Source organism: Melanerpes formicivorus, unplaced genomic scaffold, assembly GCF_026170545.1.
Source record: "Melanerpes formicivorus ecotype bairdi unplaced genomic scaffold, bMelFor1.0.p_v2 SCAF_16, whole genome shotgun sequence".
In the NCBI taxonomy this organism is placed as follows: domain Eukaryota; kingdom Metazoa; phylum Chordata; class Aves; order Piciformes; family Picidae; genus Melanerpes; species Melanerpes formicivorus.
This window is the reverse complement of record NW_027142368.1, coordinates 5,467,475-5,494,840: the sequence shown is the minus strand read 5'-3', so window position 1 is coordinate 5,494,840 and position 27,366 is coordinate 5,467,475. Positions and strand designations below refer to the sequence as shown.

At 49.1% G+C, this 27,366-nt stretch overlaps 1 protein-coding gene across 9 annotated transcripts; it reads left to right on the top strand.

The window, feature by feature from the left end:
- Nucleotides 1–9,950: 9,950 nt before the first annotated feature.
- Nucleotides 9,951–24,741, top strand: PAX6 (paired box 6). 9 transcript variants are annotated; one of them, XM_068147856.1, is made up of 12 exons: nt 9,951–9,994; nt 10,328–10,382; nt 13,156–13,286; nt 14,206–14,247; nt 14,341–14,355; nt 15,132–15,297; nt 19,842–20,000; nt 20,828–20,910; nt 21,196–21,346; nt 21,482–21,579; nt 23,638–23,788; nt 24,559–24,741. In XM_068147856.1, exons 2-12 carry the CDS (start codon nt 10,373–10,375, stop codon nt 24,642–24,644), a joined length of 1,092 nt encoding a protein of 363 aa, XP_068003957.1. In that variant the 5' UTR covers nt 9,951–9,994; nt 10,328–10,372; the 3' UTR covers nt 24,645–24,741. The 9 variants fall into 9 exon arrangements, with proteins under 9 accessions (XP_068003957.1, XP_068003956.1, XP_068003953.1 ...); XM_068147855.1 differs by having other exon boundaries at nt 21,464–21,579; XM_068147852.1 differs by having other exon boundaries at nt 14,341–14,556.
- The last annotated feature ends 2,625 nt before the right edge of the window (nt 24,742–27,366 follow it).

The window sequence follows — 27,366 nt, the reverse complement described above, 5'->3', positions numbered from 1 at the left end:
CCTGTACTGGCTGGGAAAATTCTAGTAGAAGAGGCGACCACTTCTCGCCGCCAAAACTCAGGCTTGCCTTCCCCACACTAGTTACCTCTGCTAAATCAGGGCTTCAGTGGGAATGAGAGATACCCTAGAAAGGTCATTCTTCCACCGAAATAACCCGAAACAAAAAACCCACCGTAAAACCTAAATCACTGCTTACCTGTCCTCGAGCATCTCCAAGTACTCCTTACGGTGCATTAGGGGGAACTCTCCCTGTGAGGCTTCACTATAGTATACCGGTAAATGGACATTCTCCTTCAGTAATAAATCAAACACCATCTATCTCAGATCCTCCTCCCTAATTAGAGATGTTTATTGGAGATGGTGTTTATCCAGCTGTCATGCCGAGAAAAAGCTGTGACATAATTACCTCTGACCAGATAGTCTTTTATATGCATATCTCGCTGACACATAAAGCAATTGGCTTGCATTAAAAATGACAAGATCAAATGTTGATTTTAGCCGATATAATAGTATTTCTGGTCACTAAATCAATTGAAATTCTATTGTCAGGCTCTCCAAATTACGAAGCTTGTGATACAAACTTCTCCTTTTTTAGGAATTAAATGAGTGGCTCCACCAAAGGGATGGGCAGGGGGAAAGGCACCCTGCAAACTTGCCGCGATAAATCAAACATGCCTGCTAAAAGCAAAAGAGCCCTCGACCCCTCAGCCTAATAACGCAGTTGACGTGAATCCGAGGAGTTTCTCTATCGGTTCCTCGCAGTTTGCCAAATTAAGATTTTGCTGCTAATTCAGGAGGCCAGAAGAACCGTGGGGGAGAGAGAGGAGAGCGCGGGACCCCCTTTTCCCTGCGTTGCTTTTTAAGCCCGCAACCTCGGCGGGGCTCACTGGGATTCGTGGCGTTGGCAGCGGCTGCGGGACCATCTGCGCGGGGCTGCGAGCGAGCCCTGATAAGCTCCGAATTACTCTGTAATTGAAAATATATTTTTAAGAAAGGATGGTTTTACAAATATCAAGGGTGTAGGCTTTTGATCCTTTCTGCTGCCTGTGTTCTCCGGTTGCTAATAAAACTCGCATTGAGCTCCTTAGTGGCTTGATTAACAGGCAGATTAACTGTTACTGGGGGTTTGAACAGCTTGTCCCAATCAATAGCATTTAAAAAGCCCGTCAGGATGCGCTAAGCTTCCAACCCCCCTTCTCCTCCGAAGGCTTTTTGAGAGGGTCAGGTTGCATGACACTTTTCTCATATATATATATATATATAATCGAAGGCTTTCTTGTACAGAAAGCTGTATTTTCGTCTTCCAGTTTCAGAGAAACTTCAGAATGGTCCAGAAAGCCTGTTTTTTTGTTTTTTGCTTTGATCCTGTCAACCAAAAGTATACCTTATGCAGAAGGCCAACAACAAAAAAAAAAGAGGTTAAATCGATTCCAAACTTTTTGCAGACTGTTTATAAACTAGAAAAGCTCCATTTAACTCAGTGTCCTGTGCATTATAGGTTTCAAACACTGTCTCTACATATACAAATAGGCATTAAGTGTCCTGAAGGCAAAAGCATTGTAGTCTAAGACGTCAGGACTTGTGTATCTCCTCAGTTTTAGACCGAACTGGACAAGAGGACTTTAAGCATTTTTCTGGGTATTAAAAAAGGTAGTTTGCAGCCCGGATATTAATACAACGAGACGATACTGGAGTCTCTAACTCAGCATTTTCTGCTTTCAACGCTTAAGAAAACAGTAAAGGGGAGCAATCGCTGGTGTTTAGCACAGATCAGTACCCAGACAGGAGATCATGTTTTAAAAAAAAAAAATATTACTTTAATTAGGGGGAAAATTCATATATAATAGTTACTTACCTTTAAAATATACATAATGCCCATTTTTTTTTAATTTCCTTTTTTGTTTAATTTCCTTTTTTTGTTTGTTGGTTTGGTTTTGAAAAGTAAAACAAAACACACACAAAAAAAAGGAGGGCAGAAGGAGAAACAAACAGATGCAGAAAAATGCTAGTTACAATAATCCTATGGGGATTTAAAAACAGAAATCTTCAAAGGGTGTCTAAGTCGATGCCGAGAGCCACTACCGGAGCCGCAGGGTCCCGGGGCCGCGGGATGCCACGGCGCATCTCTCTCCCGTGGAAGGGGGAGCGGTCTGCGTTGGCAGGAGGGCAGGGCTTTCGGGAAGGGGGAACGTGGAGCACCTCGTAGTAGTGCTTCTTCTCTCGTCTAATTAAAAAGGTGAGAGGAGCATTTTTGAAAGTCGAAAAATTACTTTTAATTAAGATTAAAGAAAAAAAAAAAAAAAAAACAAAAAAACAACACAAAACAAACCACCAAACAAAAAGCAACCAAACTTAAAACTAAAATCAGGGGGGGAAATGGAGGAAAAAATAAAAGCAGGCCGGGCAAGCGGGGAAGGTGGTAGCATTCTCGGAAGGGCGAGGGGCAGCTGGAAAGCTGCTAGGTAGGAAAAAAAGGAAAAAGCAAAAGCAAGGCCAGCCTTTCCTCTGGAGGTATCTAGGCACTGCAGTCCCTGAAAGTCCTGGTTCTCCCGGCCGGGCACCGCTGCCGGGGGACTCCCGGCCTGGGGACGAGGGGCCGTCGTAGAGGACGCGGAGGCCAGGACCGGGCGAACTGCCCCCTGCTCCGGTGGACGGGCAGGGGGGTAACGGGCCTGAGGGTGGCGGTGGGGCTAGGCCGATGTGGTTCCTAGTTCCGCTCAGTGCCTCCGCGGCCGCGGGCGCAGTTAAAATGGCGGCGCCGAGCCGGACCGGACCTCGCGGAGCTCCGCGCAGGGACAAACCCGGCTCCGTGGGACGCGACGGGGCGGGCGGTACCGCACTGGGGCAGGCGCGGCCCTGCGGCCCGCCCCGCTGCTCTTTCTTCCTCTCAACTTTCTCTCGGGGCTCCCGCTCCACCGGCGCCCCCCCTCCCCCGCCGTGACGTCACCGGCTTCACCCCTGCCCTCCCCTCCTTGCCCGGGTATTTTTTTTTTTTCCCGACTAGGGGGGCGTTAAAAGTTTTTTTGGGGGGAGGGAACACAAAGCCCGCTGCGCCCGAGGGGAAAATAGCAACAAGATTACGGCTGCTTTATTCCGGCGAGGAGGCGTAAGAAGGTGCTAATCCAAGGGATGGCTAATTGAGAGCTTGTAAAAATTATATTTGCCTGCGATTCTGGACAAAGTGGTTTCTCTCTTTTTCCCCTTTAACGCCCCGTGGACGAGAATAAAAAGAAATCGCTCATTTGCTAGAGAGGGAGAGAACCGCGGGGGGGGAAAAAAGCAAGAAAAAAAATTTAAACCCACGGACACGACTGACTTCAACTGAGAAAAAGGACTAGATTCCAGCTTTTAAATCCCTTTGGAGCCTCTGAGATTTGTGCGAATTTACAAATCGCAGCTTCTTTCTGTCACCCGCAGGATGAGTGCGGCGGGACGCCCGGCCTCTGCCACCGGCAAGTAGGAGGGCAAGCAGGCTCCACCACGACTGCTCGCCGGGACCCAGCCTGGAAGGGATACAAGCGGAACATCGGTTCGTACTTTATTTTGGCCCTTGTTTCGGTTCTCTTCTGTCGCTCTGCATAATCTCCTTGGAGCCCCTGAGATGATGTTTGTCCACGGGCAGGTTAACTTGATGGCAGCGGATACTTTAGAAAGTTTTGGGGAGGAGGAGACAAAGCGAGAGCGGAGAATAGGGGGCGGTCGGGGAAGAGGGGTCCTCTCCCAGACCCTAGTTTTGGCAAAGTCCCCCTTGGGGTGCCCCACAGGCCCATGGCCGGGTTCCCCTGCTCCTGCTCTACCTTACCTTTAGAGGAGATCCACACCAGATGCTCCTGTGTGTCCATTGCGATATTCAGCTCCGTTTCTACGTATGTGCATGACTCGGGGAAATAAGGAAACAAACCGGCGTGTTGACTTAGTCCTGGAGAAGGCGACAAGAGCCGCGCCGAGGAGTGGGGAACAGGGAACTGCTCTGGTCCCTCGCCGATGCAGGTCGCGTCGGCGGGTCCCGGGGCAGCAGTGCTGGCGGCTCTCCCTTCCTCTCAGCCTCTAAGGAAAAATTTTATTCGGCCCGATCCCGATTTAAACGGAGGCCAGGGCCCGGGGCAGCAGTGCTGGCGGCTCTCCCTTTCTCTCAGCCTCTGAGGAAAAATTTTATTCGGCCCGATCCCGGAGGCCAGGGAGAGGCTTCCCTCCTCGGCCTCAACCTCCAGGGCCTCCGCGCCGGGCGCCGAGAGAGGTAGCCATCGGGACACTCCGGCCGCGGGGGAAGGGGCAGGGGAGCGAGCGGCGGAGGGAAAAGCAGTAGTCTCTTAAGAGCCCATTTTGTGCTATTAGAGAGCTGTGGCAGCTTCTCGGCGGGACCGGGGATGACAGTGCATGACGGCTGGGCAGCCCATTATCCCGTTCCCATTGAGGGGCCCTTTCACTCACATGCAAACTCCTTGGCAGAGTCGTTTGTCTCCTCATTGTACTTTATTTAAGAATGCAATGGTTGTCAGGGCTCTTATTCAATTTCAAGATACTTTATTGATGAGCTTTGACTTTTAGCACTTTTCACATGTCAAGAGAAGTCAAGTGTATGCAGCTACGACTTCATTTTATGCTTTGCGCGTTCATACTATCCACTTTCCACCGTGACTCTTGGAATTTCTTTTTCCTGTCCCTTCTCCTTCTTCCCTTTCTTTCCTCCAAGCTTTTTTTTTTTTTTTTTTTTTGCCTTTTTTTTTTTCCTTCTTCTTCTGTCTTCCCTGTGCAGACCCCCCCGTTCACCCTGGCCCATTCGCCATAACCGATTGGGACACCCTGAGCTCGGACTGGTGCTCCCAGTGTAACCTTAAATGCATGCGCGGAGGGGTTGCTTTAGAGTTTACTGAGGTGTGTCTTAATAGTCGGGCATTCAACAAATGTACTTGTGGTGTGTGGTCAGAGCAGCAAAGTCATTTACTTACTTTCCCCCTCGAGTTTCTGCCAGCCAGTGAAGGGGCTCCCTTTGCAAAAGGCGGGGGTGGGAAAACCCCTTCTGCTGCCGGGCACAAAACGACGGCACTGCCCAGCTCCCGGCCGTTGCCCGCCCCCGCCGCAGCCTATGGGACACCCCCCCACACACACACCTCTTCCAGGTCCTTCATGGTGTCTTTAAAAAAAAAAAAAAAAAAAAAAAAAAAAAAACCCCAACCACACACCCAAAAAAAACCCCACCAGACAGGCAGCCCTTAGTCAACAAATGGCACGTGGGAGAAGTTTGTGAGTGTTTGGTAAAGGACTCTTCAGGGCCTTTCACAAGAGCCCTCAATACACAAAGTAAATGGTGTATTTGCTCTGCTCTTTCCCGGCCGGGCAGAGCCTCCCGCTCCCCGGCGCTGGGAGCGGGAAAGGGGGGGCGGTGCCGGGCTAGGGGAGCTCCGGGTGATTCTCCTCTGACAAAGCGCCTGTCTCCCAAATATTTATGTCTTTACCATTTGAATGTTATTTTCCCCTTATCTCCATTGTCGGACGGGAGCGAACTGTTTAAATGCAAATTGACCTTTCCCCCCCCCTCCTCATTCTCCTCCTCCTCCTCCACCACCCCCTCCCACCCCCCCACCCTCGGCCCCCTCCCCCAGCCCGACCTGAAAACGCGCCGGTCCCCGGGGCCCGGCTGGCAGGCGGCGGGCGCGGTGCGCGGGGCCCGGCGGCGGTGGTGATGGTGGTGGCGGTGGAGCCCCAGGCCGGGCCAGGCAGCGGGTGCGGAGCCGGAGCGGGGAGCCGGGCCCAGTGCATTCATATTCAAACGGCTGGGCCAATTGAGCCGTGCCGGGCGGCGGGCGGCCAATCGTCGGCGGGGAGGCGCTGGCAGTACTTTGCATAAAGCAATATTTTGTGTGGGAGCGAGGGAAGCATTTGCATGTTGCGGAGTGATTAGTGGGTTTGAAAAGCCAGCCCCGGCTCGGCCGCATTTCCCGCTCTGGTTAAGGCGCAGGGAGGAAGTGTTTTGCTGGAAGATGATGACAGAGGTCAGGCTTTGCTAATGGGCCAGTGAAGAGCAGTGGAGGCGAGGCAGAGACCAAGGCACACATACATTAATACACTTGAACCATCACCAATCAGCATAGGTGTGCTCTGTCTCTCTCTCCCCACTTCACTCACACACTCTTTTATCTCTCGCTCTCCAGTCACTGACAGCCCATTTTATTGTCAATCTCTGTCTCCTTCCCAGGAATCCAAGATCACACAACCAGCAGCTTCAGTGGAGAAAAACTATTTTGCTGGCAACTCTTTTTAAAGCACCATCATTTCAAATCAGTGCGCTCTTAAACTATTGACAGAAGCTTTGACAACAAGACAGGATGCCTCATAAAGGTGAGTCTGCTCATTTCTTCTCCCAACTTCTCCCTCCTTGCATTTTAATATTTAGGCAGGGCTCTTGCTCTCTCCTCCTCTCTCTCTCCCTCTCTCTCTCATATTGCCATTTGCATTCTGGAGAGCTTCCCCGGGAACTTTCCAGCCTAGGAGCTCACAAACTTTCTGCCTTTCACATGAGTCCGTGTCCTCTGGAAAAGCTAAAGCATCTGACTCGGAAAGCAATGCCAACACCAGCAGCAGTAATTCCCACGCAGCATTTGCTGGGCAGGGAGACCACAAGCGCCGGTGTCTGTGTTGCCGAAGCTGCCGGTACACCAGCTCGTAGGAACGACGAGGCCGGAGCCTGGGCCGGGTTGGGGCCGTGATCGTAGCCCGGGGCTGCCGTCCCGGACGGCCACGGCCCGACCTGGGCTCCGGCCCCACGCGACGCCGCGTGGGAAGGAGGGAGGGATGGAGGGAAGGAAACGGCTCCTTGTTGCCCCAGGGCCGGCCCCGTCCGCGGCTTCTGCTTTGTGTTCCTGCGCTCTCGGTTAGGAAATAATCACCCGTGATGGTGGGGGGAAAGAAAGAACAAGCGGCCGGGAGAGTTGCATTGGGGTGGGGGGGGAAAGGGCAAAAAGAATAAATCACATCCTAGGCCAAGTCAGCTCCCAGGCGCGGTACAGGCGGGGAGCTGAGCGGAGCTGAAGGGCTGTCAGCTTTAATCAGCCACCCGGGGATCTTCCCAACTTGTCCCTAGTGCCGGCAACTTTCCCAGATCCAGGGCGGGAGAAGCGCCGGGGGCGCGGATCTTCCCGCACCGTTTTCCGCGGACCCCATCGGCCGCCCCCTCACCACCCCATCCCTCCTCGGCACAGGGGCGCGCGGTGTCCTCTTTGGGGAATCTTTTTGCTGCTTTGTAAAATCCATATGCTTTCAAAATATTTTTTTTAAATTAACAAAAAATAAAAATCGCTTATTTCTGCAAGTTCCACGTAATGGCCCCTTCCATCCCCCCGCCCTGTGATTCCCTACCACAGCAAGGCTGCTTTTATTTTTTTTTCCCCATTTTTTCTCTCTCTCTCTTATTTATTTTTTTAAAAGAAGTTTCAAACTGTTCGCCATGCAAAAAGAAAATAGGAAAAAAAAAAAAAAAAAGTCCTCCTGGAAAGCACAACAATAAACTTGATTCCTTTTCTCCTCGCAAGTGCAATCGGAAAAAAAAAAAAATCTGGATTTGAATTTAACCTTCTAAGGCTTTGAACGGAGCTGTTAGACGGAGGCACAGAGCAGGAATAATCTCTGGAAAGTTTAAACACAAACTTTCTCGAACTATTAAATGTACTTGGCAGAGGCTGTTTTGGAAAGCGACGACAATGTCCTAGAGAAGAAAAGCGAGTGCATGTTCTCCAATTTACGGACATAAAATAATAAAAGTGGCCCTTGACAATAAATGTTTATAGCTGCTGACCTTTGCCAACGCCTAATGGCAAAACAATTCGTTTTTAGCTTTTTCTCATTTGCCTCAGAACACGAAACTTTGTCATCTTAACGTCTAATTACGACTTCACCGGGACAGGGGGAAAAATTGTTATCCGCCATGAGATTATATGAAGATTTCGAGATTAAAAAACGACTTGCAGATTAGGCCCGGCCTCTTAGGACACGGCGAATCGCATTCCTCTCTCGCTCGGGAGCCGGGTGCAGGTCCGCAGGTCCCTGCGGGGAGCGGCCGATCCGGGTTCCAGACGGAGAACGAGATTTTGAGATCGTATGGCTGCAGGGAGCGGGTCCGCTGGACCCGCCCGGGATGCCAGGGACGGTGGTGGAAGCGTTGGAGAGTTGCTGAGCAGAACCGCTGCTCTCTGGCCCCATGCCTTCTCTTACCTTGCTGAAGCACTCGGCTACCCTTGCCCTCTATTGTAAAAGGCTTTCGGCTGTGTTTGGGGTTTGGTTTTGGTTTGTTTCGGGGCGCTTTTCTCTCTCCCCCCTCCCCCCTCCCCTTTTAAATCCACTCATTGTCATTTCTGAGGTCCGTGTTGGCAGAGCTGAGGGCTGGAAGTTTAATGGTGGCTTTCTGGATGGCTTCATTAACCCCGCAGGCCCCACGTTTATGAGTTGTGCGTGAAATATGTGAGGAAATTGTGTCTGAAGAAGTGGGTTTCCCGTTCGGTGTGTGTCTATGCAGACGTGTTTAGTGTATTAAAGGGATGGCTTCACGTTCAGTTCAGCTGGAGGAGATATCGCCACGTCTCCACTGAAGTACAGTGTAGCTTGCCTTGCTGCTAATCAGGTAGCTCTCCAAAGAGCAGTAAATATTTACCAGTTAAAGTCTTCATGCTGCGAGAAAGTACTTGTTTGATGTTTATTTTTATGGATTTAAGATTACTAAAAGCTACTTAATAAATTATACCGTGGCTAGTCCTGAATGGGGAAACGTGCCTGTTTGAATTCTCCATCATATGCAGGAAGAGTAAAATTAATATTCATTATAGGCACAGAAGAAAGAGAATGGGTATTTTTAGGAGAAAAAAAAAGGAGAGAAAATGAAGGCTGCGACTATTTCATTATTTTACCTCCTTTTTTTTAGCAACCCCCTTGAATGGGCTCTTTATTGTAATTGTCCCTCCCCAATTGAGCACCCCACTGAGCTGTTGTATCTTTTTACAACCCCTAACAACTCGCACCAGTAACACAATTACTGCCAGATATTTATAACGAGAAATTACTTTTCCATTTTCACCCGCGATGATTTCAAATAAATACATGGGGATGCATAAATAAATAAATAAATAGGGGGCGGGGGGGAGGGGGAGCGAGAAGAAGGAGAGGAAAGGAGGGAGGGAAGGTGACGAGAGGAGGAGAGAGGGAGCAGGGGAAAGAGGGAGGGAGCGAGCGCGGGGGGGTGAAGAAAAAAAAAAAGGCGCTGGGGACTGTCCAGGCGCTGGGTCAAGGCAGGCACTAATGAAGGGAGAAGGGGCTTGTTTCTCTGCTCTTTGTAAGTTGGAGGGTTGTTGGTCCGTTGAGTTGGGAAGCTGCGCGGCCGGTTAAGGAGCCTGGGTTTCTGCACTCGGGGTTTGGGTAGAGGAGCAGAATGGAGGCCATTGTTCCCTTTCTGTAGGCTTTGTTTAACAGTTCTCACCCCCTCCTGTTCTTACTTTTTAAAGCAGTGAGGCGAGGTAGACAGCGTGTGTCACAGTACAGTGAAAAAGGGGAAGATCTAAAGACCAAAAAAGAAGTTAATCACAAGACGGGGAGTTTGGGGGAGAAAAAGTTGCTAGTGCCAAGGGAAAAAAAAAAACAACCACCAAAACACAACAAACAACAAACACAACCAACCATTCAAAAGAAAATATATATAAAAAACCCCCAAACCACCACCACCACCAAAACTCTAGGAAATACCCAGAGGTAAAAAATGGACCCCCGTTCTCTGCACACAGAGCAGCCGGTGGAGGCCCCCCACACACACCCCCTTTCAGCCGCCGGTGCCTGCGTAGCCCCCGCCCCGCTTCCCCTGGCCCAGTCCCGCCGTACTGCACACCTTCCTGGCGTCGCTCCGCACTTTTTAATGTACTTCTTCTGCTTTGTCCTAGAGGGAAGACTTTAACTAGTGACACGCAGATGTGCGAGTCCCTAAATTGTATGAGAGGACAGTCCATCCCGCTTTCAGGCAAGTTTAAAAATATGACTTCGGACTCTCTTTGTGATTGTTGTCGCTGCACTTCATACAGCACCTCAGCGAAGGGCACTAACGCCAGGCAATACGCCACCTGCATGCAATTAAAACCAGAAGCCACTTGGCGGGTTGCTTTTTTTTTTTTTTTTGGCGTGTTAGGGATACACATGTACATTATCGCCTTGAGGTATTAAAGCCCAAAAATCCTTAATGTAATCGGGGGAAGACGCCTAAGGATAACAAAGTAAGCCTGTGAGATATTAGCTTCTCTGCAGCTTAACCGTGTGCACTACCCCTCCTGATTAACGCCTATTTTATCACTGATAGACTGCTATAGGCGAGCCCCGTGGGATACTGCTCTATCAACCCAACATGCAGAACAGTAAGTGACTCCGCGCCCTTTCGCGGCCGCGGAGGGCAGGAGGGGGCGACCGCGGGCGCGTAGGAGCGGGCAGGCAGCCGGGGGTGGGGGAAGGGAAGGAGGAGGGGGCTCCGCCAGGCGTGGTGGGCCCTACGCGGCCGGGAGCATCGCCCGCCCCGTCGGGGTGCTGGATACCGGCGCGGAAGAGGCTGGGAGCGCTGTCACGGGTGTCCCGGGCCACCGTGCATTGCCCTGTTCGTGGCATGTGTGTCCCTACTTGCTCTGCAGTGGGCAGAAAAAAAGCCACCACCGTGCTAAACGCAACTCCCCATCACCTCTTGATTTATTTACTTTCCGATTCTGGTGTCTTTTGCGGATTATTAATATTTGGGGGGTGGGGGATGGGCTTTTTGTTGTTGTTGTGTTTGCTGATATTGGTTAAGACCCCACCGTCGGGCCTGCGCGCCTCTTGGAAGGGAAAGCGCTTGCACAAAGCCGGAGTGCACAGATCCGCAGTTGGGTGCGGAAGCTGGAGAGGAGAGGCCTCTCATTGCACAGCAGCAGAACGGGATGCGCGGAGGTCAGGGGCATCGGGAGTTGAGGTCCCAACCAGTCCAGAGCGGGGATTGGACTAGGACAAGGATCTTCCGCGGAGTGGGCCCCACGCTGGAGCGCCGCGGGGTTGCATGACCTCGCAAAACCGCGACAGCAGTCGCGCAACCCCGCGGCGCTCCTTCGTAGAGAACTTGCTTGTCTTGCGCGTGTAGCACAGGCTGAGTTGCGTGGTACTTGCGGTGTTTCTCTTCACCACCTTTCCGTTAGATGGGTTAATAAATTGTCCCTCCGTGTGAGGAGCGTCAGGAAATACATCGCTTTTGGGTGGGTTCACGGAAAACCTCGGGTGGAGCTGTTCGGGGCTTTGTTGGGTTTGTTGTTTTGTTGTTGGTGGTGGTGGTTTGGTTTGGGTTTTCTTGAGAGGCCTCTGCCCCCATGTCCATGCGATGTAGTTTCATTTATCCCGGGAAAATAATCTAATCCCTGGAATCCTGGGGAAGGTGTTACCTGCAGGGACGGTGGCAGCTGCCCTTGGCCGTGGCGTGCCGAGGGTTTATGGTAATGGGGGAATGCCTTCACTCGGCCGTTTGGGATCGCCACGGCAAAACGCAGAAAAGATATCATTCGGGTGAAGCCTTTATTTTGTTTAAAGGTCGCGGCGGGCTCTTCAGGCTTTGTGTTAATAACTCCTGGGTGTATATGGTGCAGAGCATCCAAATTGACACCATATGTTTTCCTATTAGATGACTAGCAATAGAATACAAGGCGCATAATCATTGCCACTGGGCGAGATCTACACCGCTCTCCAGGGAAATTATATAATGATTAAGGCTTAACCTTTTAAGTGAAACTTTGATTTTGCTTTCCCCGCTGCCATTTTTTATGTCGGCGAGCGTCCCTCCCTGAAATGGGCTCCCCGCACTCATTTACGGGGACGTGGACGCGGGGGGGAAGGGAGGACGACGAGGGCTGGGGCGGGGGATTGGGGGGAGCGAGCCGCCGAGGGCCTGCGCCCCCCGGCCGCCCCCCGCCGCCCCGGGCCGGCCCGCCCGCCGGGGCCAGGAGGGGAGGGACGTGGGGGCTCCTTTCCCTGCGGTGGGAAGCGCAGGTCGCAGCGTCGGCCGCGCTGCTGGGCCGGGGCGGCAAATTCCCCAGCCCCGATGTCACTTCGAATTCATTGCGCGAGGAGCGTGCCCCCTCGGTTGTGTCCGCGCAGAGCCCCCGGCTACCTCCAACCGCAGTCTCCCTCGGAGGGAGAGCGAGTAGAGTTCAATCTAGTCTGAGTGATATCCAAATGCGGACAGAAAGGGTCGTTTTATCATGCTACTATTTGTCGTGACGATGCAATTTTCAAAAGCAGAGTACTGTCATAAAGTGACACGCCTGCCACAAGTGCTCCAACTGATCTTTTCAATTAGCCTTCCATGCATGATCCGGGGCGACTTCCGCCTATTTCCAGAAATTAAGCTCAAACTTGACGTGCAGCTAGTTTTATTTTAAAGACAAATGTCAGAGAGGCTCATCATATTTTCCCCCTCTTCTATATTTGGAGCTTATTTATTGCTAAGAAGCCTGGGCTCTTGGAGTCAATTTATCAGGAGGCTCCAAAGAGAGGAGAGCGGAGAGCGCATAGAGCAGAGCTTCTCCAGGGAGACTTCCTCCAAAGCCTGGAGCTTCAGGTTGGGCACTGGCGAGGCAGCCTCTCGCTTTGCTTTTGGCGAAGCGAGCTGCAGCTGTGCGGGTACAGCAGGCTGGTGGGTTTTGGGATTTGGGTTGTCGGTGTTCTTTTTTTTGTTGCTGTTGGTATTTTGTTTGGTTCCTTTTTTTGTTTGTTTGGGTTTTTTTTTTTTTTTTTTGGTTGTTGTTGTTGCTGGGTCTTTTTTGGTGGGGTGGGAAAAAATATGGAAAAAAAAAAAAAGAGAGAGAGAGACGAAGCCATGAAGCAACCCAAGGCGATCCAGCCCGGAATATTCTGGGCTTTTGGGATGGGTTTGGGGATTCGCGCTGCCCGCGGGTTCTGCAGACGGGAAGCGCAGGCGAGGGAGCAGCGGTGGCTCCTGGGGAGCGACGGGCGAGGACGGTGCCGGGGCCAGAGCTGGGCCGAACGCGGTGCCCCCTGAGCGGGCGGAGCGGAGCGGCGGTGTCTGCGCGGCAGGGCGCGGAGAGGGGTGTTGTGCGGGTCGGTGAGGGGATCGGGCGGGAGTGGAGAGTGCTATGGTGGGCGCTGTGCTTCCCGCAGGTCACAGCGGCGTGAACCAACTCGGCGGGGTGTTCGTCAACGGGAGGCCGCTGCCCGACTCCACGCGGCAGAAGATCGTGGAACTTGCTCACAGCGGCGCCCGGCCCTGCGACATCTCCCGGATCCTGCAGGTGAAGGCGGCGGCGACCCTCGTCCTCCCAGCGCTCCGCTCCAGAGCCGCTTTGTCCACCGCGGGCCGCCCAGGCGTTAATTGCTGCCCCCCCCCCCCCCCCCTCCCCACACCCACACCCACCCACCCTCACCGCCACCCTCGTTCCAGCTTAATAAAACGATCCATCTGCTTATCTCGATTGTTGCTGCAAATAGACCTTGCTACGCGTATACATATATATCTTTGAATTTTTTTGTTGTTGTTCCCCGTTATTTCCACCCGGTGATAACCTGCACTCTCGTTACAGTTAGTCGGTTGTAATAAACTGAATTATACGTTTCGCCATAATTTCAGTTTCCTCTCCTTCCCCACTTCCCCCGTATTTATTTATGATTTTGTGAGCTCTATATACATTTGGCGTGGCTTACCGCTTCTTTGTTTTTACCTTTTTTTTCCCCCTCCCAAAACCGAAAAAAAAAAAAAAATGGAGAGAGAGAGAGAGAGAGAAAGAAAAGAACAAAAAGAAAAAACCCAAACCAAACAACCATCCTCAAAGCCACGTTGTTTTTGCCCGGAATCTGTCTTTACGGACATTAACGCGATCTGGCGCAGTTCAGGGGTACTTTGTAAATGCAGGTCTCGATAAGTCCTCACTCACCCTGTCCCCAGCTAGTACTCTATCTGAGAGCAGTGAGGACGATGGAGACTAGTCTGGCTTAGCTATTGTTCACATTTAAGGCGTGCTTTAACGTTGATACTAAAAAAAAATCGCGTTTTGACCAGATTTTTTTTTGTCTTCCACATGTTTTTAAAGTATCACTTTTGTAGAGGCTAGGGCCACGAATGTTTTTGGTTTTGTTTTTTGTTTTTTTTTAAGAAAAAAAAAAGACTCTCTAAGTAAGTTCTCATACCATTTAAGGTATATTTTTGTGTTATAGACCCATGCAGATGCAAAAGTCCAAGTGCTGGACAATCAAAACGTAAGCTTGTCATTGTTTAATGCATACTTAAACAATTTTATTTTTGTCTTGAAATTATTAATAATGTGATTTTCTGTCCGCTTCCCTATCCAGGTGTCGAATGGATGTGTGAGTAAAATTTTGGGCAGGTATTACGAAACTGGCTCCATCAGACCCAGGGCAATCGGAGGTAGTAAACCAAGAGTAGCGACTCCAGAAGTTGTAAGCAAAATAGCGCAGTATAAACGAGAGTGCCCCTCCATCTTTGCGTGGGAGATTCGAGACAGATTACTATCAGAGGGGGTCTGTACCAACGATAATATACCCAGTGTAAGTTCATGAAAAAAACCTTCCCGTGTGCCGTGTACAATGCTGGGTAGTCGTAGCGAGCCTCTGCTTCCTTTGTTTTGGTATCAGAGGAGAGGATAGCAGGTTCACATCATTTGCATGTCGCAGGGTCAGACGCATTTTTTTTCATACAGAATCTGACAAATGCCTTTAAGGAGAGGGAAAAAAAAAAAAAAAAGAAAGAAAGAAAAAAGATGGGGGTCACCCTGCTCCTAGCGCCTCCGGACTTCGAGCATCAACCGGAGCCATCACTCTGCTCCGGTTTTGCAGGGATGGGTTTGGGGCTCTTTTTTTTTTTTTTTTTTTTGTCCTTTTTTTTTTTTTCTTTTTTTTTTTTTTTTTCTTCTTCCTTCCCCGTGGTTTGTTTGTTTGTTTGCACCACCATCAGCAGTAAGCGAGTCGGGGCGGCCACAGCGCACAGCAGGCTCTCGGGGGAGCCCTTTGACTTGCGCCCAGGTCGAGCCGCCCGGGGCGCGGAGGGGCGCGGGGATTGCGCGGGTGGCTCGCGGGGAGCGCGCTACCGCACTACCATTGCTTTCCTGTCCTTTGCCTTCCAGGTGTCGTCGATAAACAGAGTCCTACGCAACCTGGCTAGCGAAAAGCAACAGATGGGTGCCGACGGGATGTACGACAAGCTGAGGATGCTGAACGGGCAGACGGGGACCTGGGGCACCCGGCCCGGCTGGTACCCCGGCACATCGGTACCCGGGCAACCCGCCCAAGGTAAGGGACAGCCCGGCCGCTGCTCCTCGGTCCGGGACGGCCCGGCTCTGCTCAGCTTTCTTGGCGGAGGTGGCCCCGACGCGGGTCCCCTTGCCCCCTTCCCGTGCTGAGTGCGCTGGCAAATTTTCTCAGGACAGAGGATGACGGCGTCCCTTTTGCCGCCTTTCCTGGCAGCTGCAGGCAGGCGGGCAGAGGGCCGGTGGCCAGGCGGGCTTCCAGGCCGGACTCTGGGCAGGGGAGCCTGGCAGCAGTCGCTGCCAAATCCGCATCCATCGAGCTGCGGTGCCGGCAGCCGGGCGAGTTCCCGGGCTGGTCCTTAACCTCGCCCATCAGCCCGGTAATTAGGGCTCCTGCTCCCCGCCCGGGTCGGGGTCTCCAAAGCCAGGGAGATCGGTAACTATCTCCGTAGGGCTGATTATAGTTCCTCCTCAATGGACCCGAAACAACTTTGTAAATATAGGAAACTGTTTATCCTGAAGATTAATAGGTATTTGTTGTAGGAATGACAAGGGGATAATATGAAGGATAATGGGATGTTACGTTACATACTTAAGATGGTTAATGGCTTCTTTTTGAATACGGGCTCTGTTGAGGCTAGGCTCTCTCCCTGGCTGTGGTCATTCCTTTAGAAGAGGTGTCTATATACAACAACCTGCTTTTTGTTTTCACCCCACAAGGAAAAAAAATCGGTAACAGTGTGCGGAATATCTGGTACAAAGGATGTTTCTGTCACACGCAAGAATTTGTTATGGGAACAATTCTGTCGCTATGTAATTGCTCATTAGAGATCGTTTTGTTTCTCATTAAGGCGACATGAATAAGCGTCTAGTTGAAGGAGACAGCTGTAGAAATGTTCCACAGGAGACCTCTGGACACGATATGGCACCGCTTGCCAATTAGACATGTCAGTTTTAAGAGAAGAAAACAATCTATGAAGGACACTAGAAAGATAGAGTGGAGCCCTCGTTTTCCCCCACCCCCACTTTGGTAGTTTTGGTGGTTGTTTTTTTGCTGTTTGGGTATTTATTAAAAAAATTAATAAATTTGGTTTGCCCGATCTCCTCCCTCGGAACCGGAACGGCTCCCACCGGCAGCCGCCCACAGGTTCGCCCCTACCTGCCGCACCCGGAGTTGGGTGGGGGCTGACCCTATCCCGCTGTCGCCATCCTGGGGCCGGCCGGGCGCCGTCGGGGTTCCCAACCTATCTTTCGCTGCACCGCACCCAAGAGGTCGAGCGCGGAGCGGTACGCGGCGCAGGAGAGCTCACTGCGCGCCCCTGCGGCTCCAAACGGCCCGGGCGCCTTTCTATTCCGACGGGTTGTTTTTATTTTCTTGTTTATTTGTTTGTTTTGTTTATTTGCTTGGTTTTCCTGAGAAAAGGAGTTAAATGGAGGAAAGGCCTTAAATGGAAAAATGTAGAGCTCCCCTTGCCTGCCTTACCCGGCCCAGTTTCGCGCAGGGTGCGGCATGGGCACACCTGGGGCCAGGTGGCCCTTCCTCGGCTGCGGCGGAGCAGTTGGGTCTGGCAGCGGGGCAAGTGTCTGTGTAAATGTTGGGAGCTTGTGGTGACCCCTCCCGGTGGCGTGGGGATGAGCGCAAGTTTCGTGGGGGAGCGCGGAGCCCCGGGCATCAGCATGCCGGAACGGGAGGATCCCGGGAATCTTCTCCCAAACTGCAACAGAAATAAAGCGGTGCGGAGAGGTGCGGAGCAGGGCAGGGCTGGCCTGGCCTGGCTCGGGCCGGGGCTGCGTGTGAGTGTGGGCAGGAGACGCGAGGGGGAGGCAGGCAGGCAGGCAGGCACTTAAAACAACCGCATGGCAAAATTAAAATTAATAAAATGGATTTCCTCTGGAATATTCATGCTCCCTCTAATGTTTTTCCCTTGCAGGGGTATGTTACTGGATTTTAAGAGTCCATTACTCAAAAAGCATAAGGCGAGGTTAGGTCTCAGAGGGGCACAAATATGGTCTCAATCTGATAAACGCCATGCAGCAGTGAATAAAATAATGGATACATGAGGGCTGACAGAACAAAAAGAGACATCTCTATCCGGGAGAAATTCTCCAGTGATTTAGTGGTTTTAGGGATCACTGAGACACTGTTTCTTATCTTCCCTCCTTCCCCCCCCTCTTTCCCCCCCCCCCCCCATAAGTCTAAAGCCTTCTATAGGATTTAGACACTTTCTCTTTCAACAGATGCTACAATGTTTTGATCTCAGCTCTATAGCTGAGAGGTGCCGCAATTGGTTTGCTATCTTTTTTTGCTTGTTTTACGCCTCACTGATTAAGACACTAAGAAACTAAGGAATGATTTTATTTCCCAGCGTCTTTTTTTTTTTTTTTTTTTCTCCAGGAAACAAATCCTATACCCAGCGTCAGATGGTCTGGCTATAGGATAATAGGGACGGACATTCACTCGCTTTCTTATGGATTAGGTCTGGAAGGTGGAACAGCCCTATTGAGCCCGTTCCTTTTAGGGGCTTTAAAAAAAAAGAGGAGAGAGAGAGGGAAAAAAATAGAGGGGGGGGGGGGGGGGGGGGGAGAGATGTCCTAAAAAGAAGATCTCTTAATTGTCCGGTGCGGGAGGGTTAAACAATCGTAAGGAAGTTTAGGTGGAAGTTTTAGCTGGCTCGAAGGTTTAGGGGGAGATAGGGAGCGAACCGAGAAGAGGTTGCAAAAACCCCTGACTTCAAAACTTTACAGATCGGCCGTGGGGGACAAGGGGATGCCCGGTGTCGGCTGCCCTGGGAAGGGAGGGAGAAGCTCCGTGGGTGCTCTCCGCTCCTCGGTGGAGCGGGCCAGGGACCCCCGGTGGCGTGGAGGTGGGGGGCAGCCGGCCATTCCCGCCGCCTTTGGGAGGCTCCCCCCTCTCCCCTCCCCTTCCCTCCCCCCCTTCTCCCCGGTGGGTGCCGGCCCGGCCGGTGCGGACAGTGATGGATGAGGGCGGTGGCGGAGGTTAGGCGCGGCCCCCGCGGCGGGCGGGCGCGGCCCCCGGCGCTGCCACCAGCGCTTGGCAGGGCGGCTGCCCCAGCGCGGCCGCGTTCCCCGGGCTCGGCGGCTTTGTGTGCCCCTGAAAGGCAGCCCCCCCCAGCCCCGGCTATTCACCCGCCGCCGGCCGCCTCAATGGGGCTGCGGCCGCCCATATGGTGACCACGGCCGCTGAATCCCTGTGTTTAAATGGGGTAGAAAGTTCGGGTTTTAAAACATTTCAAAGTGGTTGAAAGGGTCCCACCAGATCCTGTCACAATTCCCCCCTAGCTTTGAAGGCTGGGGCCATTGTTCGCCGATTATAAATGATATTACTTTAAAGTTGATTTCCCACAATATTTAAAGGATGTAGCGGGAGTGTCGCTATTTATTTTTCGCGTAACTTTTCAAGGGAATTAACATAAGTAGCCCATGCGTCCCTCATTCCTTCTCCCCCTTTATACGACATCAAAACACCTCGAAAAATATGCTTTGAAAGGCGAGGGAGAGCTAATTTAGGGACAAGGACTTCTCTGCCTCGACAGAAAGGTCCGTTTCTTTCGGCCCCACGGCCCGGGGTGCCCGCGGAGCCCCGCCAAGCCGGCCGGCCCAGGGACGGCCACCTTGCCACCACCCCAAAGGAGAGCACAATGAAACTTTGCCCCTGTTTAATGGCAGAAATTACAGTAAAAGTGGTGGAAATGCCCTAATTAAAAATGTACTGCTTAAATGATATGCCAAAGGCTCAGCTGCAGAAGAGCATATTTAGCTAGTTAGTGAACTCGCTACTATTTCTTTTAAAATTACATGTTAAAAATTTAAAAGAAATCTTACTTTTCTCTGGTGCAACACATTACAAAGAATGGACAGTCCTTTTATCTAAATATAAAATTCCATTTTCAGCAATTATAGCCTGTTCTTGGTGATGATATAATTACAGCTGTGCTCAGTAATAGGTGTCAAGGCAATGCACACTCATACAATAGTTGAATAAAACTGCAGAACAATGCAGGCACTTCTAAATTCACAACCTTTAAAATGAAATTGACTGTGCAGAATTCAAATAAAAACTGGATAAATATTTTTTAAAAAAGATTACAAGCTTGGTTTGGTTTCTTAATAGCATTTTCTGCAAACCTATCAACATCTAATTGATTAGATAGGAATTACTGATTATAGATAATCTGAAATACTGAACGTCGCTATTTTAAATATGGCAATAGGTAAATAAATGCAGCAGACAGAGGAGAATGCCATGGCACTTCAGCAGCGACTCACAGGAAGAATCACTTTCAGGGGAAAGTATTTTTATGCAGGTTTTATTCCAGAGGAAAAACAAAATGAAATTAAGACCAGGCGATCACAATTCCTCATCTCCGATGTTTATGATAACGCTGGAAACTGAAGTGTTTCCGTGTTACCTCTGTCATTAGTGCAATGGTGCTTTGATACCCGAGAGGCTTTTAAGGGAGGGTGTCAGCAAACATGGCTGAACTTGTTTCCAGTTGCGTTATTTCTCTGATAGAGATCTTAAAACAAGGGTACCTGTGTTTCACTTTCCAACTCTTGGTTCCCTAGATGGCTGTCCACAACAGGAGGGAGGAGGGGAAAACACTAACTCCATCAGTTCTAATGGAGAAGATTCAGATGAGGCCCAAATGAGACTCCAGTTGAAAAGAAAGCTGCAGAGAAATAGGACATCCTTTACCCAAGAGCAAATCGAAGCCCTTGAGAAAGGTGAGTGACATTTTCTTACAGCTGAAGGAGAGAAAAGCAAGATGTGCTCTGGCTATATTAAGAGCTGAAAAGAAGCATGGTGTTCATGTGCCTTATATATATGTATATATTTTAAGTCTGTAGCTCCCTCCATGCTCTTTTATTCATTGAGCTCCAAATATTCATTGATGGCACTGAAAAGCTGCTGAAAGGTTTTCAAAGGGAACATACTCAGGGCACAGACCATATCGAAACATTGTGGTTACACCCCAGGGTCCTCTCCTGGGGGATAAATCCCCTCCAGCCGTCTGTGCCACATCTCTGGCTGGCCTGCATTGCTGTACGCTGGGAAGGAGAAGGCAGGCAGCTGGGGCTGGCAGCAGCACTCTGTGCCTGCCCCCACACTTGCTGCTCGTCCCCAGCACTGTTGCTGCCTGGGGCTGGGAGCAGGTGCCCTTTTCCCTGACTGGCCTGGGTGCACCTCGCCTCTGACCCGCTGCGGATCTTTGTTCTTATTTTCTGCTGTTATTTAGTGACGTGCCATTTCACTTCTTGGTGACAGGGTCAGAGCTGCCTTGGGGACCCCCTCAGCAGAGGCAGAAGCCCTCACTGCATCTTGAAAGATGCAGCATTGTACCCAAGCCTGCCTAGCCCCTGAGCAATACATCCCAGCAGGCAATGCAATGCATCCTCCTTCCGAACACACACACACACAGAGAAAGCTCAGCTTTGCCTTCACAGCAATGTTTCTTAAGAGTATTTAGACCATAGGCAGTGCAGGAAGAACTCAGACATTACAGCTGGCCTTATTAACTATGTAACCAACACAGCAATATTTCTTTCTGCAGAATTTGAGAGGACCCACTATCCCGATGTGTTTGCAAGAGAGAGACTAGCTGCTAAAATAGACCTGCCTGAAGCAAGGATACAGGTAATGAATTGCTATGCAATTATGACTATTAATATTTTTACTATTCTAGTTTTGTTATTACTGGCTTCTTAAAACCCAGGGCAGCCCTTCTTTGCAGTTAGCTTATTTGTCCATCTCCCCCCCCGCCCCCCCTTCAGGAAAACAACAGCAGCTGGGTTTTGCTCTCATGCTGCTTTGCTACTCTGCAGCCAGCTTTCTATCAGCATGGCCTTGAGTTACATGGGGGGCCCCCATGCCTCTAGTCCTTGTAAGGTCACTTATGTCTCTCAAACACTCTGTTTCCAGGTGTGGTTTTCTAACAGAAGGGCCAAGTGGAGAAGGGAAGAGAAGCTGAGGAACCAGCGAAGACAAGCCAGCAACACTCCCAGCCACATTCCCATCAGTAGTAGTTTCAGCACAAGTGTTTACCAGCCAATCCCGCAACCAACCACCCCCGGTAATGCCATCAACCCACCCTCCTCCATCCTCTGGGGAAAATGAGGCTCTGAGACTGTATTGCTGATTGTATCTGTGGTTAAACTAATGTGTCATCTATCTGTCTATTCTATTATAGTTTCCTCTTTCACATCAGGTTCCATGTTGGGCAGAACAGACACGGCACTCACAAACACGTACAGCGCGCTGCCACCCATGCCTAGCTTCACCATGGCCAACAACCTGCCTATGCAAGTAAGTCCAGTGGCATTGCCATGGCATGATGCTCCTTTGGGATTTGGCAGCCCTTGGGATGTGTGAATGCATGGATGGAGATCCTTCCTCCACATGATGGGGGCTATTGGACCCAAAACACGCTGCAGGGAAACAGGCACTAAAGGCTTCCCTGACATCTGAAAAGATGCCTCATTTGGGAGAATGGCTCAACAAGCCAAAAGTGCTCAACAAGCACTTTCCCTGAACTTAAAAATAACAAAGGTCCTCAAATTTAAAAAGGCAACAAATCTGGGATGAAAAAATCCTTTTTGGGAAAAAAATATTAAAATCCATTATTAACTTACGGAACTCACTGGTGCAATTGTGGCAATTGCTGCCCAAATAAGCTGCTGGAAGGATCCAAACTTAGTGTAGGTGATGTGCTGGCGACACATTAGGAACACCTGAGAGAGGGCAGGATGTGATTAGCATCAGTGGTTATGCCAGCTAAGCCAGAATTGCAAGAGCTGTCAATCCTCATGCCTGAAAGCATTAGCTGATCACCAGCTGGGTTAGGAAGAAATCTATTCCTTTGGGGTCTGTTTCTATAGACCTTTCAGATGCAAAATTCCTCCTTTTTTAATGGTGGGGTTGGCCTAGGAAGGTGCTGGCCAATTACGGGAGTTTTCCAGCTTTGTCTGAGGCACACAGCATTGACCACTGCTGGAGACAGGCGAGGCGATTAGAGAGCCTGACTCCTTCGCTGCAGCAATTACTATGTTACTAATTGCTGAACCAAAATTAACCAAATAAAGTTAGAGTCTTGCAAGTCCATGGAAAGAAATGACGTTGGCTAGGTCGCTGTTTTGTGACGTTAGAGGCTGGTGGTGCCCTTCCCAGCAGTGGACTGAGAGCAGATGACAAAAGATCAAAAGACTGATATGGGAAGGGACCCTTGGGAAAGCATGACGCCCCTGATTTACCACTTGGCATCTGGGCTGGGACCTGGCACATGTGAGCCACTCTGGAAAGTCCTTCCTACATGGCCACCACAGTGTGATGGCCATGCAATATCAGAACGGGAGATTTGGCAGGTAAACCATCGGCATCTCCCCATGCAGGTGCAGTGTGGTGCTGGCTCTCCCAGAGCACAGTGACTGCACCTAGCCAGTGAGGCTGTCGGTCCTTGGCAGACAGCATGTCAGGGATGTGTGGATAGAGGAAATATGTGCAGCCGGTGTTGAGTCTTGTGTGCTTGGAGGGGGAATTACTCATCCCAGCTCCCACTCCCCCTCTGTCTTCCTGTGTCAGGGCTGCACCAGTCCCAACTCTTCTGGCACCTCAGAGCAGGGGATGCTCCTGCTTGGAATCCCTGGCACTGACATCATGCCATCCCTTACTCCCTGTTCTCAGCTAGTCCTCCCCTTGGCAGATGAGGTTTCAAGGGGTGGAATTTAGGTAAATGGAGATGTCTGGTCTCCATTTATGGCTGCCATGGGTTTGGGGTGACCAAGGCTCCAAAGGAGGATCAACATGCACATACATGTGCATCGATCTTCCTTCAGATCCTTGGTCACCCCAAACCCATATATTATCTATATGTATGTGCAACATGTTTGCAGATGCGGGACCAGCTCATGTTGCTCAGTGGAGTGATTTTTAGTTGCATCCCTACTAGTTTTTAGTAACACCACCAAATGTGAAGCAAGATCCCAACCCTGTCTCTTTCTGCAAAGGACACGAGACATCCTTCTTCTACACAAGTACAAACATGGGTAGTGCTTAGGCTATGGTTCCTTGGCTTAGGTCCCTAACACCTTTGTTAGCATCTAGATGTAGGGATCTGCTTGCCAAGTGTATCTGAGAAGGTGCTGGTGACCATTCACATTGTTTTTGTACATCAAAAAAACCTCCTGGATGTGGCTGCTTGGTTGAGCTCCTGAATAAGACTTTACATGTAGGTCCCTGAATTTGAAACTGAAGCTTGTTTTTGCTTGTACATGCTGCTTCTGAGGGCTGGCACATCCATCCAGAAGAGCATAATGTTGTGCTTACCTCAGCTGACACTTAATGCTGTTTTGTCCTTTTCTCCCACAGCCCCCGGTACCCAGCCAGACCTCCTCCTACTCTTGCATGCTGCCCACCAGTCCATCAGTGAATGGACGGAGCTATGATACATACACCCCTCCTCACATGCAGACACACATGAACAGCCAGCCGATGGGCACCTCTGGCACCACTTCCACAGGTGAGTGGCCTTTCTGCCAGTGTGGCTTCCTTGTTCTAGCCAGCTGCTTTTCCACATGTATTCGCTGGGAGAAATGAGAGCGGAAAGTCTGATTTCTCAGCTGCTGCTGGAGGGGTAGATGAAAGGCAGATGATTAACAGAGGTGACATCTGACTAGGGGTAGAGGGAAGAGCTCTTCAGTGAGGCCCCATCCTGCAAAATCTTCCCTGTATGATTAATTTTTAAAGCAGTACTTATTCAATTGTTAAACTTCATCAGAGATACTCACACCACAAAGCCAAGTGTGTGTGAAAGTGTTTGCAGGACTGGGTGTGTTTTCACCTTGTTTGTGTCAGAGGCTATATTTTAGCTAAAGAATTGAATTTACTGAATAGGCAGGTAACCTGTAGAAATATTAACCTATGCATAAAAAAGCAAAACAGGGTGAAACAAGGGTGTCAGCATAAACAGAAGCAAGCCAGACACATTTAAACAAAATAGAAACATTCAGTGTATTTTGGGCTGAATTCCTAGCTGATACAAATGAATCGAGGCTCTGGTGTTTATCTCAAAGCTTGACAGTTAAACAAATCAGTAACATGTGCATAGGTTTTGAAAATATACCCCCCTCCAAAAAACAAACAAGCAAACCCCCACCCTGATGCTACAGGCTGGTAGATGATGAGACTTAATACACTCCAGAATACCAGCACAAATCTGTGAAACTGTAAAGCAAAAATTGTGCTGTGTATAGTAAAACTAAAATATTCCTCTCTCCCCTCAATTTTCAGGTCTCATTTCCCCTGGAGTGTCAGTTCCAGTTCAAGTTCCTGGCAGTGAACCTGATATGTCTCAATACTGGCCAAGATTACAGTAAAACATGTGTTAATTCCGTAAATGACTATATGGACAACAGTTGGATGTTCAGCAGTATTTTATAAAGGAAGAATGGCTCTCAGAGTACTTCTGTACTGCAACTGTGCCCTACGCTGTAACACATGGAAAAGACTTTCACATGGACCTTTGTACACTGAAGGCATTATATCAGTTGGAACAAATCTTCATTTTGGTATCCAAACTTTTATTCATTTTGGTGTATTATTTGTAAATGGGCATTTGTATGTTATAATGAAAAAGCAAAAAAAAAAGAGAACAATGTAGACTGGATGGATGTTTGATCTGTGTTGGTCATGAAGTTGTTTAAAAAAAAAAACACAAAAAAACCAGAAAGAAAGAAAGAAAAGGATAAAAAAACAACAAAAAAGAGGAAAGAAAAAAAAAAGAAGCCATGATCAACAAGCTTTGCCACGAATTTCAGAGTTTTATCAAGATATATCGAATACTTCTACCGATCTGTTCATAGATTATGGATTGACGTTCCAAGTTTGTATCATTCCATTGCATATAATTAAACCTGGAACAATACGCACTAGATTTATGTAAGAGAAAACAAAAAGCAAACCCACCACCCTATCTGTTGGTATTTCCAAAGGTTGTTAACGGCTGAAGCTATGTGCAAACAGGGGTTAAGAGAGAGCTTCGATGAAGAAAAGAGTTTGATAGATAAGAGGTAGATTGTGTCTTCGATATAATCCGATTTGTTTTATGTCGAACTGTAAGTATTTGTCTTCCCTAGAAATCTCCCAGAATGATTTCTATAATAAAGTTAATTTCATTTATATTTGACAAGAATATTCTATAGATGTTTTATACACATTTTCATGCATCATACGTTTCTTTTTGGTCGGCAAGAGTTAATTGTTCTTAGATATAGTTGTGCTACTGTTCACAGTCCAATCATTTTTGTGCATCTAGAGTTCATTCCTAATCAATTAAAAGTGCTTGCAAGAGTTTTAAACTTAAGTGTTTTGAAGTTGTTCACAACTACATATCAAAATTAACCATTGTTGATTGTAAAAACCATGCCAAAGCCTTTGTATTTCCTTTATTATACTATTTTCTTTTTAACCTTATAGTGTGGTGGTGCAAATTTTGTTACTGTGTTAGGTTAATCTCATTAAGTTTTATTTTGATTTTTTTTTTTTCAGTTTTCAGTACAGAGGGACTCTTAAGAAATGTTTTTGTAAGCTTTCAGCTCTTCCACCAGCCTGTAATTTGGGCTAACAAAAAGAAGATAGGTTCACGTATCTAATTGCAGCTGAGAGCAGGAGGAGGTTGTTTATTTAGCTAGGGTTTCTGAGGATGCTCTAAATGAACTCCAGAATCCAGCAGAATTTCCAGTGGGGAGTTTGCATTGTGCCAGTCTGCGGCGGCGACGCGACGCACGTCTGTGTCTATCTGTTGTAACCGTACATAAAGTACACAGAGACACATATACACACAAATATACATCCCTGACTTCTGAAAATTGTTTTTGTTAGGATGCTTAAAAAGGAAAAAAAACCCAGCCCAGCTGTGTTTTTAACAGGCTCTTTGGGAGAGTGAATACCGTCCCTTTATATTGCCACACAGCACAATCTTAGTGTAATTTTCCATTGAACTTGTAACCTGGTTAATACCTCAATGCGCTTTGTGTGAGGGTTGTTAGTGTGGGCGTGGGTGGAGAGCTGCATGTCAAGGAATAATGAGAGAAGACAAATCAACAGGCCACAACAATGCGAGCTGGGACTGGCTAGTGAAAGCTAAAGGCCTTTAGTCACTGGCAGGGAAATCTAAACATTCCCATATCTATGAAGCTGGCTCATTGTGGTGCAGTTGTTACTTGCGATGCTGTGCTGAAAAAGGGATCTCATGATTAAAAAGCCAATGTGCAGGGAGTTTTGAATCAAAGCACAGGCATCACAAGCAGCCTTTGTAAAGCAAAGATACCATCTAGGCTGGTTATGTTTTCCTTTCGGTGTATTTGTCACTGCAGATAACACTTCACTGTAAACTTAGAGTAGCACAGTTATGGTGCTGAGGTAGTTGCGACAGTGCAGATGAGATTAAATGCACGTAAACCCCAAATCCTTTAGGGACAAAGAGGAGCTTTACTCAAAGCAAGAGGTGACAGTTAACAAATCAAGAGCCCAAAGCAGGCAAAATTGTGCAAAAGCATTAGATTAAAATCTATCCTGTTAATTGATGCCGGTCAGTTGCAAGTGTATTTGTTATATCAACATCAAGTAGTTTTAATTACCCAGAAGCCATCCATTGGCAAATATTAATGAAGCATATATGTTTATAATTTATATATATTTTTCTATCAGACAATCACAAGCACATTCTATATTTATAAGATATGGATAGATTGCATTAAACACCACAATAGGCAGGTCCCTTCTTCCATAGCTAAATGGATCCTGGGAACAATTAATTACAGGTACAAACCCAGCATTTATGTAGCCATTTAGCATGCTTATGCCTACTAATGTAGTTTGTTATCTAAATGCCAACTTCTGTTCAACCAGGAATGGAAATGAGCTTCCCATGCCTTCCTCCCTTGAGAGCTTTTGTGCCGTGCTTGCTGTTTCTGCAGGTGCCGATACGCGGGCAGAGGCAGCCCCTTGTAGCTCTTCATTGCCCTTCCTGGGTTTTTGCAGCCTTGCAGCTCCATCGCCTGCAGTCCAGCCACTGGTGGCCTCCATCACGCCTTCGCC